Raw genomic sequence first — 22,895 nt, forward strand, 5'->3', positions numbered from 1 at the left:
GTATAAGAGTCTGTAAACAGGACAAACGAGTCATGCATTCCAAAAGCTGGCCTTTATGAAAGAGTGGCCAGAAGAAAGCCGTCATTGAAAGAAAGTCAGAAGAAGTCCGGTTTGCCAGGCTGGACGGCAAACATGGAGCCCAACATGCGAACAATTAAAAAATTTTAGCCTACATGCGAAAGGCTTTATGTGGAAGAAAAGTAACATTGCCCACAACACAACATGGTTGTGGCAACTGACCAGAATTGAAGGGGAAGATGGACTGGGCTAAATATCTTACTGGCCTTGAGCAGTTTTGCAAACAACAATGAGCAAAATTGCAAAAAAGGTAGAAATCTAGATTCGTGGTTTTACAATATACACTACCGGTCAAAAGTTTTATATACAATTCTCACTTAATGGGTCTTTCTATTTTCATGACTATTTAAACTGTAGATTCTCACCAGAGGCAACAAAGCTGTGAATAAAAACACATAGAATTATGTAGTAAACAAAATGTGTAAAATAAGTCTAAACATTTTTATATTTTAGATTGTTCCAAATAGCCACCCTTTGCTTTTATACCTGCTTTACTCTCTTAGCATTCTCTCCATGAGCTTCATGAGGTGGTCACCTGGTTTTCCAAAGAGTCTCGAAAGAACTTCCCAAACGTTCAATGAGAGACGGACAGAGGTTAATATTTCAGTCATCACAGCAAAGGATGGCTACATTAAGGAATCTAAAATATAAAACATATATATATATATATTTAAAGTTCTTTTACAGTTTTTTGTTTGCTACATAATTCCATATGTGTTCATTTACTGTTTTGATGCCTTCAGTGAAAATCTACATACAATGTAAATAGTCATAAACATAAAGGAAACCATTAAATGAGAAAGGCATTCTAAAACTTTTGACCAGTAGTATGCATTGAAATGTTTTTTTTTTATTTGACTAAATGTGAACAGTTCATATGTGAATACGTTTGGAAGTAAAAGAACAAAAAACATCTCTAAAAATCAAAAACAAAAGTTTGGTTTGTGACAAACTCTGAGGAACTGCTTTAAAAAAGGTGGACACACAAGCTGTTTGCAAATGTCAGTCAAACTGGAGCCCGAAATATTTACTCCAGCAATATAATGTAAGTTTGACTGACTATAAATGACTACAGTGCCCAGTGCAGCAGCATGACTTCACTCACTCAGGCGCTCAGGCTATTTAACACTCGGTAATGTTAAGAACGTAATCAAGCAGAGACGTGAAATGTGTGAAATACTTGTTAGCATGATCATGGTTTTATTCTGGGATCTGTTGGCAAAAACAGCTTCTGGGTTTGGGACTGAGCCATAGATCAATAGACAGAGGGACTTTTATACTAAAGCCTCCTTACACACCAACATGTTTGTTACCAGGAAGCTCTTCCTCTTTCTGATGCAAAATAGGAAAGAGACAATGTATTTCTTTGTTTGTCCCATTATTTGAATTTCTGTCATTTTTAATGTATGTTGGCAGCATGCTCACATTTTAGGGAACAGAGCAGAATTAACTGCTCATGGTAATGCTTCCTGAACCTGCTGAGCCAAACCACTTATTGATTTTTTTTAAAGTAGACACTGTGACACAATGAGTAACCTACACTGCTGATCTACATCATCTGTTTATTTGTTTTGATTTGAATATAAATTAATTTGGTTTACCTTTTAAACTTAAACTACTTTGGTATATAGAAACCTTATTTAATAAAAGAGCTGATGGACAAGGCAGAAGAAAATAAGTGCATATGAACTAATTAAAGGTTATAGAACTGATAGAACTACTTTAAGACAACTGTAATCATTCATTTCTTCACATTTTGCTTTTTAGGTTGGAATGAAGTAGTAAGAAAAAGGAAATAAATGATCATTCCCAGTGACTGCCAACACCTTACAGAGGTGAAGGGTCACCAGCCTTAGCATATAGCTCATAGTAACAAGCTTTAAAGGAATAAATCTTTGTGTGGAGTGGTCTAATTTTATAGGGGTAAAACTGAGGTGTGCATACATAAAGAAATATGTAGGATTAACTGAAATGTTTTATGAATAAGAATAGATTTTTTTGTAACTTTATATGTATTGTATAGTTCTGACCACATGTATTGGTACAGCTGGTAATGGTGTATAAAAAGCCTTAAAATGAAAACATATTTTATTATACCAAGAAATTTGATTTAAATACATTCAATAAGTGGGGACATGATTTTTCACATGTTGCCAGTAGGAGAGCATTTAATGATATAATATTCTATAAACTTAGAGCATACAGACAGAGGGATCTTTGACCACTCTTCTTTGCACAGTCTCTCTAGGCCATCCAGAGTCCTGGGTCTTCTCTTATGCTCGCTCCTCTTCAGCTCATCTCACAGGTTTTCTGTAATATTTAGTTGTGGAGACTGAGATGGCCATACTGGAAGCTTGGTTTTGTGTCTGTCAAACCATTTCTGTGGTGATTTGGCAATATGTGTCAGACCGATATCATTGTGAAAGACCCATTTCGTGTTTACTGGCAAAGTCCACCAGAATTGTATTTAAAATGGTCTGATATTTTAACGAGCTTGTGCACACCATGCTCTCAAACAAGGTTCCCAGGGCCTTTGGAAGAGAAACAGGCCCCTGGCATGCCTCTCAAACAACCAATCTAATGATGCCGTTAACAGTGAGCTTTGGAGATTGTTTGTTACCTCCTTTTCTAGCCTCCTCACTTTGTGTGGTGACAGAATAAATATGGCTCCTTGTCCCGCCTTTGTGTCACATCATGTTTTTTTTTCTAACATTTTCAGTGTGAGATTACGCTGCTGCCATAATAGCTAAGATGGATTTATTTTTAGGCTTTTTATCTTTACCAGGGTTGCCAATAATTGTGAATAACCGCATTTACTTTATTCCATTATGCAACCTAGGAACTGTTATTTTGAACCATTGTCCTCAATCCCAGTGTTGTGTCTGAATAAAATAACATAGTTTTCCATCTTCGTCCTGTCTCTGTCCTGCTCTCTTTGTTTTCGACAGACGTTTGCAAATGGGCAGCTGACCCTGAAAGGAAAGCAGGAGGAGGGGAAAGGGAAGTGTCCTTTTGATCCCTTTCAGAGATACTCCTCCCTCCTGGTTGGTAAGTGTCAACATAGACGTGTGCACGTTTGGCACAATATTCGTGCTCCATATTTGGTACACCTATTTAGTGGAACCTCCTCACTCTGCATATAGTGAATGCTAATATGTCAACATACAAAGTTCGTTTAGTTCATTAACAGGAATATTATTGCTTTATTGTTTCATTTTTATCAGAATAATGGATTTCCTGGAATGCTTACTCCTTTATTGTTCCTGTCCTACAGGAAATGACCTGTACTCTGCTACATTTATCAACTTCTTGGGCTCCGAGCCCGTGATTCTGCGCAGCTCAAGTTCGGCTCTTCGCACCGAGTTTAAGAACTCCTGGCTCAGTGGTGAGTTATTAAGTCACTAAATCAGGCAATAAACATTCATTAAAATACAGGTCCTTCTCAAAATATTAGCATATTGTGATAAAGTTCATTATTTTCCATAATGTCATGATGAAAATTTAACATTCATATATTTTAGATTCATTGCACACTAACTGAAATATTTCAGGTCTTTTATTGTCTTAATACGGATGATTTTGGCATACAGCTCATGAAAACCCAAAATTCCTATCTCACAAAATTAGCATATTTCATCCGACCAATAAAAGAAAAGTGTTTTTAATACAAAAAACGTCAACCTTCAAATAATCATGTACAGTTATGCACTCAATACTTGGTCGGGAATCCTTTGGCAGAAATGACTGCTTCAATGCGGCGTGGCATGGAGGCAATCAGCCTGTGGCACTGCTGAGGTCTTATGGAGGCCCAGGATGCTTCGATAGCGGCCTTTAGCTCATCCAGAGTGTTGGGTCTTGAGTCTCTCAACGTTCTCTTCACAATATCCAACAGATTCTCTATGGGGTTCAGGTCAGGAGAGTTGGCAGGCCAATTGAGCACAGTGATACCATGGTCAGTAAACCATTTACCAGTGGTTTTGGCACTGTGAGCAGGTGCCAGGTCGTGCTGAAAAATGAAATCTTAATCTCCATAAAGATTTTCAGCAGATGGAAGCATGAAGTGCTCCAAAATCTCCTGATAGCTAGCTGCATTGATCCTGCCCTTGATAAAACACAGTGGACCAACACCAGCAGCTGACACGGCACCCCAGACCATCACTGACTGTGGGTACTTGACACTGGACTTCTGGCATTTTGGCATTTCCTTCTCCCCAGTCTTCCTCCAGACTCTGGCACCTTGATTTCCGAATGACATGCAGAATTTGCTTTCATCTGAAAAAAGTACTTTGGACCACTGAGCAACAGTCCAGTGCTGCTTCTCTGTAGCCCAGGTCAGGTGCTTCTGCCGCTGTTTCTGGTTCAAAAGTGGCTTGACCTGGGGAATGCGGCACCTGTAGCCCATTTCCTGCACACGCCTGTGCACGGTGGCTCTGGATGTTTCTACTCCAGACTCAGTCCACTGCTTCCGCAGGTCCCCCAAGGTCTGGAATCGGCCCTTCTCCACAATCTTTCTCAGGGTCCGGTCACCTCTTCTCGTTGTGCAGCGTTTTCTGCCACACTTTTTCCTTCCCACTGAGGTGCCTTGATACAGCACTCTGGGAACAGCCTATTTGTTCAGAAATTTCTTTCTGTGTCTTACCCTCTTGCTTGAGGGTGTCAATAGTGACCTTCTGGACAGCAGTCAGGTCGGCAGTCTTACCCATGATTGGGGTTTTGTGTGATGAACCAGGCTGGGAGTTTTAAAGGCCTCAGGAATCTTTTGCAGGTGTTTAGAGTTAACTCGTTGATTCAGATGATTAGGTTCATAGCTCGTTTAGAGACCCTTTTAATGATATGCTAATTTTGTGAGATAGGAATTTTGGGTTTTCATGAGCTGTATGCCAAAATCATCCGTATTAAGACAATAAAAGACTTGAAATATTTCAGTTAGTGTGCAATGAATCTAAAATATATGAATGTTAAATTTTCATCATGACATTATGGAAAATAATGAACTTTATCACAATATGCTAATATTTTGAGAAGGACCTGTATGCATTTATGCGCTTTCATTAATGCTGTTTTTCTCCTATGCTTGCTTTTGGTGTTTGTTTGACATCATTGGATTATAGAGCCAAACTTTGTCTACATGGACCTCATGGGGGAGAGCTCTGACAGTCCCGATGGGGACGATGATAAGGTGTACTTGTTCTTTAGCGAGAATGCCATGGAGTATGACTTCTACAGAAAAGTTGCAGTGTCAAGAGTGGCCCGTGTCTGCAAGGTATCATGGAAATATGGCTTTATTTCAGAGTTTGGAAGAGACTTTTGACCCGTCAAAGCCAGGGTTAAGGTTAAACATCACACCGTGTTTATGTCTTTGTTTAGGGAGATATGGGTGGCCAGCGGACGCTGCAGAGGAAATGGACCTCATTTCTGAAAGCCCGTCTGGATTGTTCCTTCCCTGAACCCAGCCTGCCCCCCATTGTCCAGGATGTCTTCCTGCTCAGGCACAAGGACTGGAGGAAGAGCGTCTTCTTCGCCGTGTTCACACCTCAGTCGTGAGTGCTTACTATTAGATCCTGTGGTTTTATAGCGGAGTCTGGGCGTTGAATTTAATTAATGTCAGGAGGCTGCTGAGCTATGAGACTGGAGAAAGAATCAAAAGCATGTAAATGAAAGAAAATCTCTTGGGTATTGAGTTTGTGTGGGAGGATTTAAATGACTGGAACAATAAACAAAAGAAAATACTTCTGTTGTCATTAATTGGCTTATTCTTATTTAGCATAATTCTTGGTGTTTCAGGAGCTTGTCTGAGGTCTCTGCAGTGTGTGCCTACACCGTCTCTGCAATAAGAGGCATTTTTAATGAGGGAAAATTTAAGACATCTGTTGCCGTGGAGACATCACATGTCAAATGGGTGATGTACACCGGAGAGGTGCCAGTACCCAGACCAGGAGCGGTAGGTTTAAAGAGTTTTCTACGGTCTCAACTGGAGATGGGGAAACTCACACAAACCAGTTTTGGGGAAATAAATCTATTATTTATTTTCAGTGTATCAACAATGTGGCCCGTAAAATGGGGATGAATCATTCCCTGGATCTTCCGGACAAAACCCTCCAGTTCATCAGAGACCGCCCCCTGATGGACGAGGCTGTTCGTCCTCTGACAGGAGGCCCGCTGCTGCTCAAGAGGGGACCCTTACTGACTCGAATTGTTGTGGACAGCGTGGTGGCTCTGGATGGGGAGACTTATAACATCATGTTCATTGGAACTGGTAAAACAACTCAGCCTCACAATAGATCATGCCTATTGTTGGAACTGTATTTACATCGTCTGAAGTTTTCTAAATTTACTCATCTTCCAACCACAAACTTCTGATTATTTTACTGGGATTTTATGGGCTAGACCAGCATAAAGTGGTTCATTGTTGTGAAGTGATAGGACACTGATGCATAGATTAAAAAAAAAACATTAATCAGAAAAAGCAGGTAAGACCCACATGGTAACTCTGCAGGAGCTGCAGAGATTCACAGCTCAGGTGGTAGAATCTGTTGACAACTCTGGCCTTTATGGAAGAGTAGCAAGAAGAGAGAGAAAAGAGATTGTTGAAAGTAGGCAAGGTCAAAGGTGACAAAAAACGGAACATATAATATGTTAAACAATGTTTGTGGTGGAAAACTAACACTGCACATCATCCTGAACACACTATTCCCAGACATGATGGTGGCAGCATCATGCTGTGGGGACGCTTTTCTTCAGCAGGGACAGGGAAGCTGCTTAGAGTTGATGAGATGGATGGAGCGATGTACAGCGCAATCTTGTAAGGAAATCTGTTAGAGGCTGCAAAAGACTCAAGACTGGAGCAGAGGCTCACCTTCCAGCAGGACAACAAGACTAAAACATACAGCCAGAGCTACAAAGGAGTGATTTTGATCGAAGCATATTAATCTGTTACAATGGCCCAGTCAAAGTCTAGACCTAAATCCAATGAGATTCTGTGGCAAAATTTGATGTTGAAAACCAGGCATATTTAAATATCCACTTTACAAATATGCACTACTTTGTGTTAGTCTATCATATAAAACCCAAATTAAATATATTGATTTCTCATGTGCTTATTTTTTGGTTCCTAACTCTTCTCCATAACAGAAAATGGTTATGTTCAGAAGGCCGTGAACTATGATGGAGAGATGTTCATCATCGAGCAGATCCAGGTGTATGAAAACCCCGTGGCTATCAATATCCTGCGCCTCTCGTCGAGCAAGGTAACAACAGCGTATGCTTTTAAAAATCCATAGTCATGGGGACAAAACACATTTGGTTATTTATTTGTATCTCTGCATTCAAAGGGCCAACTCTACGCTGGTTCAGAATCTGGTGCCATCCAGATGCCGCTCAGTGACTGCGGCCGATACCAATCTTGTGAGGACTGCATCCTGTCCAGGGATCCTTACTGTGCCTGGGACTCCTCCACGCAAAAGTGCTCCTCTGTCTACAGTTTGTCTGCATCCCCAAAAACTGCAGTTCAGAGTCTGAAGGAGGGGGATGTGTCACAGTGTCCTTCAACAGGTGCATTCACTGGAAAGCCATCATGAGTCCTACCAGTTTTATGAGCATGAAGTTAGACTAACCTTGTGTTTGTGATGTTTATAGGTCCAATAGCAGCTGTCGACTTTGCCCTAATTCCAGGGAACAACATCCAGCTGCCTTGCCAACTTCACTCCAACCTGGCACAGGTCCACTGGAGGTTCTCTGACCTCCACCTTGAAACTAACAACAAATACTACATCTATAGCAGAGGCCTCCTCATTCTGAACACATCTACATCAGATGCAGGCTTGTACTTTTGTGACTCAGTTGAGCAGATAAACAGCAGGATATACAACAGGACCGTGGCAGTTTATCATTTACAAGTCTTTGAACCACCAGTGGCTGTCAGCCCCGGTCCTGGGATAACAGTCACAAAATACTTCATTCAAACTTCCAAAACTGCAACAAATGGGTCACAGCCGGACCTTGAGAGCGAAGGCTTGCCGCTGCCTGAGAATCAAAGAGACACTGGCAAGATAAGTCGCCTGGAGGTGGCTGTGGCTCTGCTGTCACTGTTCTGTCTCTCCCTTATCGGCGTCATATTATGGTTCTGGAAGCAAGGGCGCTGGAAGTGTTTCAGGTTTGCTCAGAACTCCAAGGGCATCGAGGGGAAGATGCCGCCAGCAAACTACACCCACATCCAGAACAGAAACTCTGAAATTAAGCCCCTGGGGGCAGAGGCAGGGAGACCTTGCACAGCCAACAATAATCACACTGCTGTAAACTTCAAAGGGAACGGAGAGTACCACTTCCCAACTCTGGCCAACATTTCAAGTCTGGATGGTCTAAGATACATCCATGATGAGTCAGAGATTTGACTCTGCTGAGGTACACACTTCAGTCCAAGGTCTGCACCAGTGTAATAATTACCTTCCCACATGTGTACTCGAGAGATGTGTTTTACATTATACAGGTACGTCTCAATAAATTAAAATATTTGAAAAAAAAAAAACTACTACTATTTTTTTCAGTAATTAACTTCAAAATTTTTATTTTTTTGTCCGTTTTGAGGATTATGGATTACAGCTAATGAAAACCAGAAATTCCGTTTATCAGAAATGCTTATATTATATTATATTATATTATATTATATTATATTATATTATATTATATTATATTATATTATATTATATTATATTGTATTACCCTCAGTCAGTGACTACTGGCTGGACAACGGTCAAATCAGCAGTCCTCCCCTCGATTGAACAGGCCATAACATAATATTCCTATGATATAAGTATTTCTTTTTTAACTGGTCTAAATAATATTCTAGTTTAAGGCCTAAATTTTAAGTTGGCGTCTCTGAACTGCAATCAAAAATCTACTGAAATAAACGCTTGGAAATTATCACGAGTTTCACTTTCTGAACTGAATTACTGAAGTAAACGAACTTTCTGAAGATATTCTAGTTTATTGAGATACACCTTTAAATGCTAAATCGGATCCATTTTTTTTTTCGTGGGTAATTTTCGATGTCTTTCTAGGCAGCTGATATTCCTTAAAAAGACATAACTTGTAATACCCCTGCCCAAAATATTGTTGTGGTCTCTGTAATATATTTGTGTATAGTCAATGTTATTTTTTTGGAATATTTATTGGAGGAAATCATGTTTTTATCTTTCATCTGTTTTATTCTAAACTTCAAGAAAACAGCTGATCTCCGAGCACTTTTAACTTAATGGATCCTGCTGTATGTTATGTATATGGATCGATATTCCAAGGGTCTTTTGGTTTAGTTCATTTTTCTTTTAACACTAAAAATCACTAATTCAATTATTTAAAAAAAAAAAAAAACAGTATTTCATTCATAATTTTCCTTCTTAACAAAAATAACTTTTTTTTATGATAATCATCTAGTAGCGAGGTTATTTTTACTTTTTTGTTTTGGTGGTGTACACAGCTTTACTTCAGATTGCAGTCTTACTGTAGTGTAACTCTGAAAAAGATAAAGCTGTTGCAGGAATATAGAGATGTGGGTATAAATTTCAGGTAGCAAATCAACTGAGCGGTCCAACACATGTAAGGGTTTTGGGTTTGGCCTTTGGAAAACACTGCCTTGCTCAAGTTAATGATAAACAAATGTAGCTTACTTATCTCAAGTCACAGAAAAAGACAAAATGATTTTTTCATTGCCGTCTTGGAACCATCCCTTGTTTCATCTCACACAAGTGTTGATATAAAAGGGATTCAATGAGATTCTCATTAAATATGTATCAGTATGGCATAAAGAAGTGGTCTTGTACATAATTAGGTTTAAAAAATGCTCCAGGGCAAATGTTGCTTCTGTTGTTGCATACATGTATTATTTAAATAATATTCTTTCAGCCAATTACAGCTGTTGCCACAAGGCTTACAAAGACTGGATCATACTAATCTTAGATGGGATGTTTTTAGAATCCACCCATATTTAATAAGATACGTTCTTAGTTTTAGCTCTCTTTGGTTATTTAAACACCAAAGTTGCCAGATTCAAGGCTTTTTAAATATCCCAGATTCTTTATTGACATTTCACAACTTTACCTGGATAAAAAAAAAACACATGGAAATCAATTCTTGTGTTGCAAACTCAAACTTCATAGTATTGTATTAGGATTTTATGTGACAGACTAACACAAAGTAGGGCATCATCGTGAAGTGGAAGGAACAGTATGCGTGGTTTTGAAAATATTTTAACTATAAAGATCAACATTTCCATTCAGCCCTGCATCAATGCATCATAGAACCACCTTTTGTTGCAACTACAGCTGCAGTTTCTCTTAAGGTGTGTCTCTACTTGCCTTGCATATCTAGAAAATAAAATGTTTGCTCGTTCTTCTTTGCAAAATAGCTCAAACTAAGTCAGACTGGATGGAAAGCATTCCTGGACATCAAGTTTTCAAGTCTTGCCACAGATTCTCAGGTGGACTTAGGTCTGGACTTAGACTGGATCAATTAAAAACATAAACATGCTTTTATTTAATCTACTCCATTGTAGCTCTGGTTGTGTGTTTAGGGGTTTTCCGTCCGCTGAAAAGTGAACCATCACCCCAATTCCAGGTCTTCTTTACCCTCCAACGGGTTTACTTCCCGGCATTGCTCTGTATTTAGCTCTATCCATCTTCAACTCTGACCAGCTTCCCCTCCTCCACTTTTCACCGTGGTGACGAAATGCACACTAAAACATAAAAGATTTTTTATGTCTTAATATTAGAAACGATGCATCATTTTTCTTCTACATCAAATACTGCATTTGTTTGTGTTTCCCATCAACATAAAATCCCAACAGAATACTCTGTTTAAAATTTGGCAAAGTGTGGAAAAGTGCATAGGAATAGGGATATAAATAGGGGTAATAATGTGGGGGAAAAACTGAAGTGGTGCACTCTTCAGCAGTGGCATCACTTAATAAAAATAAGGATTTATGATAAAGGCAAACTGTGATATGATTTAATAATCTTGCTTCTGAGTTGTGGTTAAAGGACATGAGTGAAAGTGAGAAATTGTGAAATAAGTTGCACACACTGTGAATAAAGTCATTTATTGAAATGTTGCAATATATATATATAGGATACTTTCATACATCCACTTTATTTTCAGAAACCAAATGCAGAAGATTTAAAACATTACATTTGGCAGTTGGCCCTGAAGGACACTTTAGGAAAAAGTAAATAAAATGTGAAATCTACAATGCAGGCACCTGTTTCCTTTTACCTGTGATTTAGACATCAGGCAGGGTTTGACAAGCTCAAGATTGGACTTTAATTACATTTAATTACATTCCAGATGGTTCTGGAATGACAAAAGTTGAGTCAAACCCAAAATTAATCAAGTTAATCCATTGATGCATGCAGGTTTCAATCACTAGGCCTTTATAGTAAGATATCAGTTCACATGAAATGAATGTTATAGTGAATACATGCAAGCGTATTGTTATTAAACACACCCACATAAAACGAAGTGAAAGAAACATTAATGACAGCAGTACATAAGGTGCTTTCATCCATTAAAAGCAAACCGTGCAGCTTGAGAATAACAACTGAGAAATGTTGTGGCACAATGCAGTGTGTGCTTTGGGTGTGACTACAACTGGAGACGTAATGGGAGGCGGTGAGTGTTTTGGCATATTACTTTTAGTAAATAAATCAGACAGAAAAGTTGCTTCACTGAAGCATAAGATTAGTTTAACAAAAAAAAAAAAAAAGGCTCTTTGTTAAGGCGCAAGTCAAGCGGGAGACTTTTTAAACATACAAAAATAGTTAAGGCGCACAGCGAAATAAATCTCAACACAAGCATGGAAGCATCACCCATACTACTTTATGTAGCATGCAGCTGTGTAAAAACAATCCTAGCATTACAATATTCTATAAGGCACACATTCATTTATCTTTAATGTTTAGTCATTTCTTAGCTGAATGTCTGCAATCCAGTAAACCCCTTAAAACAAATCTTTTGAACTTAAGACTAAATGTTTTTTTTTTTACTTCATGTAAACAGTAGAAACAGAATGGCATTTTTTTGAAGACAACCACCCAAACAGTTTAGGGTTGCCTTGAGGACAAATTTTTAATAAAACAAATCTTCATAGCTATTCTCTCCTTTTAATTTAATAAAACAAAAACCACCTGTCTAATCTGTACTGTAAGAGTGAAATGCTGTGTTTTGAAGTGCTTTTTTTCAGCAATGTAGAAACGGCCAGTCATCTGTCTCCCCCTAGAGACGATTCCCAGCCATCACCAGTGGCTGTTGTCAGGATAACTCGGCACCGTGGTGGGGTACTGAGGCAAAGTCGGGCCTTGGGCTGACTGAGCGACAGCGTTGAATCCTGCTTCCCTCATCGGTGCACTCTTCCACAGTCCGGAGCTCCACTCTTCCTGAGCACGCCCCAGGCTTCCGCCACCACCTCGGTACAGTGTGTGCACCTGTGACATGAAAACATGAAGAAAAATGTTGATTTGGTGTACAGGGACGTCTCAATCAATTTGAAAAAAAATATTGAAAAGTTTTATAATTGTAGTACTTCATTTAAAAAGTGAAACTTTATATTATATAGATTCATTATAAGCAGAGTGAGATATTTCAAGCATTTATTTCCGGTAATTTTAATAATGACTTAAGGCTAATCGAGACCTGAAATTCAGTTTCTTCTGAGCTTTAAAACAAAACACCTTCATCTGAGGTGGTGACTGGGTCTTTAAACGAGTCATTTGGACCATTCTACATAATGTCGTGCTCCAAATCCCTTTCGACAGCTGATGCTCTTCACGAAGCCATCTTTACAGCATGAAGTAAATTTCCTGATTTGAAACACATCAAGCGTGTCTAAACGCATTCATCAAACAAATGGCGGGGCAACTCACAACCGAGACCCTTAAGCTCAGTTTTTGGTTTGACTAGTGATCTTTTTAAGCTTAAGACTATTTTTTGGTTTACTTGCTGCTGTTCCTAATTTTTGCATTTGAAGCTTGCCTTGCAGCCTGGCCAGCAGCGTGAAAATGTGAATGTTAACTTTTTGCCCAGATTCGGATGAGGAATGTATGCTTGGAGACAGAACCCTGAGAATTGCCAGCAATGACGTTTGGTGGCTCACCGTCCTTGTGGAGATTTTCCGCTGGACAACTTTCATGTGATTATGTAGGCAACAACATGAGCATAACATTTCTGTATGAAAAATATATGAAAAAATATTGATCTTATGTTCTAATTATCGGAGAAACTGGGACTTTACTGGCTGTGAGCCATAATCAAAACAGAAATAAATACTTGAAATATATCACTCTGCGTGTGGTGATACCATGTTTGCTTTTTTCCCCACACAAATGTTTCAGATCAACAAATTTGAATATTGGATAAACATAACCTGAGTAAATATAAAATGTAGTTTTTAAATGAATTTGTTCATCAATGAAGAAAAAAACCCCATCCAAACCAACCTGGCTCTCTGTGAGAAGGTAATTGTCCCCTAAATCTAATAACTAGTTGTCCCACCCGCAGCAGCAACAAGTGACATCAAGAGTTTACAATAACTGGCGAGGAGTCTTGGACATCACAGCTGAGGAGTTTTGACCCTCTCTCCTTTACAGAAATATTTTAATTCAGCCATGTTGGAAGGTTTTTGAGTATCAAGGACATGTTTAAGGTCATACTACAGAATCTGAATTAGATTTAAGTCCAGACTTTGACTAGGCCACTCCAAAAGAGATTCATTCAGAGGTTTTGTTGCTACTGTGCTTTGGATCATTGTCCTGCTGCAGAACCAACGTTTTCCTGGGCTTAAGGTCCTGTACTGATGGCTGGACCTTCTCCTGCAGGATGTTCTGGTAGAGAGCAAAGTTCATGATTCATTCCATCAGCGATGGCAAGTTGTCCCGGTCTGGAGGAGGCAAAACAGCCCCATTTCCTCACACCACCAGTCTGATGGTCTGGTTCTGAAATGCTGTTAGTTTTAGATCAGATGTGCCATGACCCACACCGTCCAAAAGTCCACTTTGTTTCGTCAGTCCACAGAATATTTCCTCAAAGGTCTAGAGGATCACCAAGATGTTGTTTGGTAAATGTGAGACAGGCCTTTGTTTGGGTCAGCAGTGGTTCTGGCCTTGGATCTCTCATATGGAGGCCATTTAACCCATCCTCTCTTTCTTTAAATCTGAATACGGATCTTAACTGAGTCATATGAGGCCTGCTGAGCTTTAGCTGTTGTTCTGGGTTGTTCAGCGTCCTCCTGGTTGAATCGTCGACGTGTTCCTGGAGTAGTTCTGGTTGACCCGCTCTCCTGGGAAGCTTCACCCCTGCTCCATGGTTTCTCCTGTTGTGGCTCTCACTGTGGTTCGCTGGCGTCCCAAAGTCTTACAAATGGTTTTGTACCCCTTTCTAGACTGATAGTTGTTAATGACTTTGTTTTTCTACTGTTTTTTATTTTCTTTTAGCTGATGTGCTGATTTTAGAGCTCCTTCAGCCATCAGAGCTGCTATTTAAGTTATTTTTTATATCTGCAGGTCAGGTAATAATCAGGCTGAGGGCTGGATTATAAAATTTAGCCCAGCTTTCTAAAAAATTTATTTTAATCAGTTAATTCACGATTAAACAAGGGAGCATTTCTTTTTTCCCAGATGGCAGAGTTGGTTTGAATAGTTTTTTTCCCTTAATGAATGAAATCACCATTTGAAAACTGCTTTTTGTATTTACTCAGGTTATCATTATTCAGTATTTAAATTCGTTCAGATCTGAAACAAATGTGTGAGAAAAAAGCGAAAACAGAGTATGTGTAAGGGGGGAAACACTTTTTCTCACCACTTTTTATGAAATTACAAAAATCCAGCAACTTTTCAATGATTTTCTAATTCACTGAAATGCACCTCCATTTTTAGCCACTGTCCAGCTTTTATGAAAAGGGCTAAACTCAAACAACTACATTTAAATATTAAAATCATTTTCAGCTCATGTGTTCACTCACCTTAATAAGAACCAGTGCCATTAACACGGTCACCACAGTGAAGAGCAGAGTTGCAATAAGCATCACTATAGCGGAGCCCACATTGTAGCTGAAAAACATCACTGTGGCAATCCAGCCGCTTTGATGCGTTGGTGAAGATGGGATGGAAGTAGTAGAGTTAGTGTTTCAGACAGCGCACACAGAGCATGGTGGATTTAATACAAACATCATCCAACGATTAGCCATTAAGCAGTGAGAACTGAGATGCAGTGACCCACAGCTGACTGATAATTCAACTAACTCAGTCTGACTAATTAAAACCACGAGTGAACAGTACAGTCATTACAAGCATGTGTGCAGTTCATTTACCATGTTTAGACTGCCAGAGGGAACATGCTTTATGTTGGATGTGTATTAGAGTCACAAATAAACAAAAGGGATGTGGGGGTGGTGTGGGGATTATAATTTTTATTTAAAAAAAAAAAAAAAAAAAAAAAGGATTAAAGTGAATATTGTGCAGAATAAATATTTAGATATGCAAGAAAAAAATGGCTTAGTTTGTTGAGAAACCATCTTCATTTCTTTTTTTTTTTCCCAAGGCTGATTAGACCTCATCAGAACGCCAATGTCACCAATAAACAGTAAATACCACGAACACACAAGCATAGAGGTGAAAAAGCATGCAAAATGACTTGATCATGAAGCCAAATAAGTATTCAAAGTTTAAACTAGTTCTCTGTTTAGAGCAAAATGAACTCATGATTCTGAAATCAACATCTCATGTTTTCCTAGAACCCAATAAGGTTGTCCGCTGTGTGCACTACTTTATGGGGACATCCTAAAAGGTGCTTTAAGGGGTTACTTGGGGCAACACACACTAGTGCGCATCGAACAGCAACATGCGGTCGGTGGTTAAAGCTCCGAGGCGTGGCACATCAAACATTTCTCACAAGATTGCCTATTCTGGTGAGAAATCTAGTTTAAGTGAAGATATAAAGAAGGAATGCTAAGCTAATGTTCTGAAATCATTTAAAAGATTTACATGGTAATCATTTTACAGCAGAATACATTTATTTTAATGTAGTAAGAAGCTTATTTAGGTAGGCTATGACACCTGCTGACATTAATAGCCAACTGTATTTGGCAGAAATTCACAGAAATGGCGATCCGACCTATTTCGGCGCGCTTTGTGTAACGAGTCCAGTGTGTGGTAAAGGTATAGTTTGACGCGTCCAACTTATAGCCTTTCACACATTGTTCTTACACATCATTGTGTTCTTGTTTAAATCATGCTTGTAAATGCTAAAGAAAGACTGTTTTAGTTTAAGGTGATTTTTTTCTATTTTCCCTAAAAGTTATCTGTCAGCCTTACAATCTGAACCTAGGAATGGGCTGGTTACAGGTGATGAGCCAAACCAAGGCTATAAATATTTACGCTTTCAAAACCGTTTAGGTTTCAGTCATACTGTTTCTGTGGTTCAGAGTCTAATAATACGGTCAGAGAGAAAGTGCCAGAATGACTAGAGCTTTCTCTGGTCGTTTGAAGCACAGAGTAAGATCTGAGCGTTTTTATGGTTGATCAATTGTACAAATAATGTAATAAAGACAAATTCAGCTCTTGTTTAGAAAAACATATAATTAAAAGTGTAATTTCGCAGTTTGATTAACAGTAGACATGATAACACTTAGTGTAAGTGTTAATGTCCTTTATGGAAGTGTGTACTTTTAATTCAGTTGTGCAATTATTTTAGTTATTGTTTATCTTTAGTGTGCCACTGTTTGCTTTCATTTGCCAGTTTGTCAGTTTAAAGCAAACATAGATCTATATTTTTTACAATGTATACAAGGATCTGGTCCTTGCACAGTATTCAGCAGGAGCCCTGTAAAATGTATGTCTATCTGGTAGTTAGTTAGTATTTTCATTAGTGATAAATTACAGAAGCTACTTCTTTGCTGCTCCAATTGTGAGCTTCATTCTGGCTCCACGCTAACATGTGTTATTATTAGCCACATTAGCTTCCAATTACTTATTTAGTAGCCGACAGAGCCCTCAGCTGATGAACATTTTCCTGTGTTTATTTGTATCACAGTAGAACGCAGCGTTGCGTAATCCGAAACCTCGACCCTGGGAAGCGCATCTATGATGATGAAGCATAGACTGACAGAACATTCTCATTAGGCTGTCCATGCAGCTAATATTTAAACAGATAGCTTTAGCTCCTGTCATCCAGGAGGTTTGTTCCTTCCCTGTTGCAGATACGGGGGCATTACGGACCTTTTAAAGTTGCTCTCATCTGTGTCGTTGCGTTAGCTTGTGGCATTAGCGCAACTAGCATGGGCCACCGTTGGGCATTCTGGGTTTTTTACCCGTCTGTCTGCTTAAGAGGAAAAGTACCTCCAAACAAGGCTTTTGTGTTTGCCTTGTCGGCTTAAGAGATATGCACGTATTTTTCTGGCTGTACAGTTTAAACTTCCAGCAGCTCATTGGTGGTGGTCAGGTATGGCTGCAGGGAGGGGAGGGCTGAGTGAATGGGCCAGTTTTTAGCGATTTTGACACATATTAGTATTTTTTTATTTATTTTCTAGTATCGGTTATATCGAAATACCAAGTATTTTAACCACCCTAGTACAAATGGCTACAGATGGTTATAAAATGAGGGTATGAACTGACCCACAACCTTTAAAACACACGCATTGAAATAACTATTTGCAAGTGCGGGTGTTGACATGTGCTTTGTGTTTAGAATACAGAAAGCTTCATTCCTTAACCTCTTAAACCTCAACCACCAGTACTAGGGGAAAGGTTAACTTCACCTCACACACTCAGTATCATAAAATCCATTCTAGCCAGTATACACTGAGATTTTGCGCTGTCGCAGACGAACTACCAGGATTGTAGGAAAATCAGGTCGAAATCTTTGGCCGTGGCTCTAAATCCACGATCTTAAGTCATTTCGTGAGACAGGTTCAAAGGATGGCTAGTGTCAGTGTCTTACAACCAAAGATACTCTGTGATAAATATCCGACAGTGTCAGATACTTAGAACTACTATCTCACAGTGTGACAGCTGCTACGATCTTCCTCTACTATTACACCAGTAGAAATGAGCAGGCAATGACGCAATGGCTGGTTGGTCAACCAGCATCCCAACTTGACGTCTTTTCTTCAGCTACGACTGCATCCAAATTCTCCTCCTTTTCTTGATATTTGTTTTGATGCGCATAAATGCTGCAACAACAAGGGCAGCGCTCTTCATTGTGGGTTTGTTGTGGTCGTCTCTGATGGCGCTGATGGACGCCATACGCTAATAACGTTGCCAATTGCTAAAACTGGGTCTATGCTGTTCACCACATGGTCTCTAAACACACAACCAGCATGTCCCCTGAAGGCAGAGATTTTAAAAATATAAGTTTTATCACAATCTACCCAGGATTTACTCAACCAGCAGCAAAGGAACATTAATTATATTTTGCCGTATTGTTTCGACTCAAAAACCCTTTGGGAGTTAAGAGGTTAAGACAATACAAATACATAAATATTATGAAACTAAAATAAGAACTAATACTGACAACACTGATCATTAACCTTTCTTCACCTTGTCTACCCTCCTGTGTTTACACATTCAATATTAGGACAAAAATGGCACAACAAACCTGGCCTTACCCCACAGTACAACACAAATGACAACGAAGTAACATCTGAACAAGTTTAATCCAAATGTCTTTGTTTTACGATTAGATTAACTGCCTGTTAACAGACTAGATATAAAATGCATGTGCCGAGTGGAAAGACTCTTTCCCTGCTAAGTCCTTGAGTTGTCTAATAAAAAATAATAATAATAAACAACTGGCAGACATAACAGGCAAAGTATTCAATGTTGGTTTGGTTCAGACTCACCATGTTCCCCATCCAGAGATGCCTATAGTCTGGATGAGGGCCAGGACACATTGAAGGAAAAAGATGAAGAAGAAGGCCATGAAGTTGAAGGAGCTATCAGCTCTGTGAATAACAAAAGAAAACAGAAGGTCATAACACCATAGAAATGAATGCTCAGAGCTGCTTCATTTTTCTTTGATTCTTTTTTTAGGCGAACAAGTGACACCATGAAACATGATACTATCAACAAAACAAGTTGTGGAAAGACCAAAAACACCAGGCTGCATATTTGAATCGGAAAACAAAAAGCTTTTTTGACACAGCATTATCCCTTTGCACCTCTATCGGCGCATAAATAACATTTAATTCCTTTTTCAGCTGATCTACACACCACATATATAAAATTGGTTGCTAATGGAAATAGAACAATGCATAAAGTATTCACACCTTTGGAGCTTTATCACATCTGGTCACGTTACAACCCTGAACGTCAATGTATTTTATTGGGATATCTTTCAACAGACCAACACAATTTGGCACATAATTGTGAGGCTGACAGAGTCCACCTACGACTAAACTTATTTTAGTATTAATACGGCTATTCTGAGATGTCCTCGTGTGTTTGTTCGAGAACATTAGGGAATAAACATCATCATAAAGACAAAAGAACACAGCAGACAGGTCAGGGATCAAGTTGTGGAGAAACCTAACGCAGGGCTATGTTGTAAAACAATATCTAACTGACAGGCTGGATGAGAAGAGTATTAATCAGAGAAGCAGCCAGGTAGCCCAGGGTAGCTCTGGAGGAGATTCACAGCCTTACTACACAGTTAAGAGTCATCCCATTCATAAATCTGGCCTTTATGTTCTTCTTTAAAAGATGGTCATTGTTGAAAAAAAGCCATAAGAATGTATAGTTTGCCACAACCCATGTATGGGACAAATGAATCATGTGGACGAATTGCTTACAAACAAAATGCTACGCGTGGCAAGAAACTAACACATATCACCTTAAACACACCTTACACGTAGTGAAACTGTTGAAGCAATGTACTTTGTTAAACTGTGTTCTTGCCATAAGAAAGCATGTTCCTGTCAAAAGATAAAATAACAGCTTTGTTTTGTCCACTTCAAGTGAACTGGACAAGAACAGCTCGGATATGGAAGGAGTGGAAAGATTAATGAAGTTGATGTGATCTAGATAGTCACGTAGGCTAGTTCGGATATCCTGCAGATGTGATGTTGCTCATGTATTCCGGGAACCGCTGCTATGAGTCTGTTGTTATGAGCGCCAGAAGATGTGTGTAAACCGGATTGTTACATTAGATTGGTCAAGAATACCCCCAGTAAGAATTGACGAGGGGGGAATTTTTTTGGTGAAGACGTTTTTGTGCACTGAATAAAGGTTCCCCCGTGAAGACCGGGAGGAGAGAGAATTCTGAGTTTTGTGTCTAATTGTTTAACTTGGCATCACTGCCGCGCTCTTCCAAAAAACATGGTACGGGCAGCGTCATTCTGTGGTAATGCGTTTCTTCAACATGGACAGAGAAACTGTTGAAGGTTGGTGGCAAAATAGACGCAGCTATTAAACCAAACCCCCCACCCAAAAAAAAAAAAAAAAAAAAATGCATCGAGGTTGTTGCAATCCAGGGTGGGCGATATGGACTTTGAGTTTTATCACAAAATTTTGTGGTACTATTGTGATAACGAAAAAGGTGATGATAAAAACCGACTGTGTGTTTTTTAGATAGCTATGGTTGTGACTCCATGTCATGGCAATCATCGCACCACATATACAAATACTCCTCTTTAAAAATACACTTATTTTGAAATAGCCTTCTTAAGGACACCGGTTCCACAAAGGAGTGTGGTTTTCATCACTAAACTGCAAATGGTAACTGCGTGAAATCATATTTTTGCATTCATTGATGCTCTCATGGAACAAACACTGGAGAAACTGGTAAAAGTAAGATCCCAACAATATACCTAGTTTTTGGAGTTTTCAAACATCAGTTGGAATTTATTGTTCAAATTGACAATCATTCAAAATTCTTATCAATAGAAAATTTTCACGATAAGCAATACAGTAAATGTCCACCCCTTGTTGCAATGTGACAAAATGTGACAAAGAGGTGTGAAAGCTTTTAAGGCATGCAAAGACTCCTTCGTGCACTTGAGATTAAATCAAAGCATCCAATAATACATGACATGTTTTAATGGGATTAAGAGTGGCCCATTTACCTGAAAGCTTTGTAGAGTGGCCTGAACCAACATGTGTAACTGCAGGGGCTGAACAGAATGACCCAGAGCAGAGAAAAACCAAAGTTTGCGGGACTTCCGCCTCCAGCCCACCAAGCAATGCATGAGATGACATTAACGCACAGTGTGGCTGAATACACTGAAGACCAGAAAGGAAAGGAGGTGGTTTTAACTTGAAGTGAATGGGACATTTTTTCTTTATGATAAATGTTTCTAAGCAACTTACTCAACCAAAGTGTGTAAACTTTGCGCACCAGCTGCTTGTGAGGTGCAGGGATTTCCTCATCGATGTTTTGGTAAAAGCAGGGCTTTATTTTCAGGAACTTTGGCAAGGGAGGAAAGTTATTTACCTTCTCTAAAACAAAGAGAAAACATTCACAATCATTCCAGTTTCTTACTCATTTACGTTTAAGAGTCATATAATTTGCAAAAAATATATATTAATTTATTTTAGGGATGATGACAAAGTGTGGAAAAATGTAGATTGAAGAGATAAAAAAAACTAAATCATTATACAAACCTGCCATATCGAAATCCTCTTTCTTTCCTAAATAGCAGGAAAACAAAGATTTATTACCTATAAATACTCAGATTTAAAACAACCGATATATTCACAAATTCCATTAGTTTATGTTATTCTTGTTTATTTATTTCCCACGTCGGTTTCTACGGATTCGCAGGCTGTACTGTTTTAAAACGATTGTAATTTCGGCAACAAACCCCAATATATTTGACTTGTTACAAGGAAGCGGCACATTTCATACTGAAGTTAAATAATAAATAAAAAAACGTCTTTACAATCAGCGAGAATCTCCAAACTGCCCATTTCGACTTTGGTCAAGCATGTGAATAATTTAACAACCATATCGCAACTTACACTCGTATCTGAAACCGGTTTTAAGTTATCCAATGTCAACGTTGTGGGTGAGGGATAGCATTCAGCGAAAAGCAGCTAATTTGCCTTGTTGGATCGGTAGTCCAACCAAGACCAAAGAAGAGCGCCAACTGTCTCTTTATTTGCTTTGTTTGACTCGCTGTTTGAGAGCGGACACAAACAGAAACTGTTCAGGCTGTCACGTGAACACAAACGAAATTAAAGAAATTATACTTTTACCGGGAGTCGATATATCTCCTTACGCTTCCGTCGATAACTGCAGGAGTCCAGGAACCACTTAGGATGCGCTTATTGACCTCATGTCAAACGTTTTATGGCTGCGCCGAATCCTCTACTATTTTGTAGTTTAATACTGTTCTTTTTGTTGGCGTACGTTCCAGCCGTGGGGTCAAAAATAACTACAAATCCCAGAACGCACGTGGTAAACGGAAATCGCATGACCACAATGTGATAACAGTCCTCTGTCTCCACCCAGTTCATTATCTTCAAGCAACTGTAATAAATGCTTGGAATTCTGAACGAGGAATTAATCTTAAATGTGAACTTTTTCTAAACAGCTGACAGATTTTTCACCGAGTTAGTTAAAACTGTGGGTGATGATTAGCGTGAATAACGATAAAGGCTTTTTATAATAGAACTACTTGGCTTTATATCATACACAACTTTATTCGTTTTACTTTTTATGACATTACTGAGAAAAAAAATATAGATTATCATATCCCCCATTTATCTCCACATGGTCAACCTAACCATAAACATGGGAAAATCGCCGCCATTTTTTGAGTAGCATTTCTGTTCAAATACAGA

The 22,895-nt window shown here is 38.9% G+C and overlaps 2 protein-coding genes across 4 annotated transcripts in view; one reads left to right on the forward strand and one right to left on the reverse strand.

The window, feature by feature from the left end:
• Window positions 1-11,175, forward strand: part of si:ch211-129c21.1 (uncharacterized protein LOC563087 homolog) — a 28,273-nt gene extending 17,098 nt beyond the window's left edge. Inside the window, exons 6-14 of the mRNA XM_047374141.1 lie at window positions 3,027-3,126; window positions 3,353-3,463; window positions 5,190-5,341; window positions 5,446-5,618; window positions 5,863-6,019; window positions 6,112-6,334; window positions 7,210-7,325; window positions 7,410-7,629; window positions 7,714-11,175. Coding sequence (XP_047230097.1) covers window positions 3,027-3,126; window positions 3,353-3,463; window positions 5,190-5,341; window positions 5,446-5,618; window positions 5,863-6,019; window positions 6,112-6,334; window positions 7,210-7,325; window positions 7,410-7,629; window positions 7,714-8,468 — 2,007 coding nt within the window. The 3' untranslated portion in view covers window positions 8,469-11,175. The remainder of the gene's footprint in view (window positions 1-3,026; window positions 3,127-3,352; window positions 3,464-5,189; window positions 5,342-5,445; window positions 5,619-5,862; window positions 6,020-6,111; window positions 6,335-7,209; window positions 7,326-7,409; window positions 7,630-7,713) is intronic.
• Window positions 11,152-22,474, reverse strand: scamp4 (secretory carrier membrane protein 4). Of its 3 annotated transcripts, none has more exons than XM_047374145.1 (7): window positions 22,302-22,474; window positions 21,714-21,740; window positions 21,420-21,548; window positions 21,176-21,332; window positions 18,956-19,057; window positions 15,080-15,197; window positions 11,152-12,548 (listed from the first exon to the last, which is right to left on the reverse strand). In XM_047374145.1, the coding sequence occupies exons 2-7, from the start codon at window positions 21,718-21,720 to the stop codon at window positions 12,360-12,362; spliced, it is 702 nt and encodes a 233-aa protein (XP_047230101.1). In that variant the 5' UTR covers window positions 21,721-21,740; window positions 22,302-22,474; the 3' UTR covers window positions 11,152-12,359. The 3 variants fall into 3 exon arrangements, with proteins under 3 accessions (XP_047230101.1, XP_047230100.1, XP_047230102.1); XM_047374144.1 differs by having other exon boundaries at window positions 22,308-22,471; XM_047374146.1 differs by lacking the exon at window positions 22,302-22,474 and adding an exon at window positions 22,071-22,286.
• Window positions 22,475-22,895: the final 421 nt, after the last annotated feature.

This window comes from Girardinichthys multiradiatus, chromosome 9 (assembly GCF_021462225.1).
Source record: "Girardinichthys multiradiatus isolate DD_20200921_A chromosome 9, DD_fGirMul_XY1, whole genome shotgun sequence".
Lineage (NCBI taxonomy): Eukaryota > Metazoa > Chordata > Actinopteri > Cyprinodontiformes > Goodeidae > Girardinichthys > Girardinichthys multiradiatus.

Bases quoted from the DNA above. Each gene is read 5' to 3' on its own strand.
- scamp4 (XM_047374145.1), bottom strand. The intron at 21,333-21,419 runs GTAAGTTGCTTA...TCTGGTCTTCAG, and splicing joins AGTTTACACACTTTGGTTGA to TGTATTCAGCCACACTGTGC. The intron at 15,198-18,955 runs GTGAGTCTGAAC...AACGCATCAAAG, and splicing joins ATCTCTGGATGGGGAACATG to CGGCTGGATTGCCACAGTGA.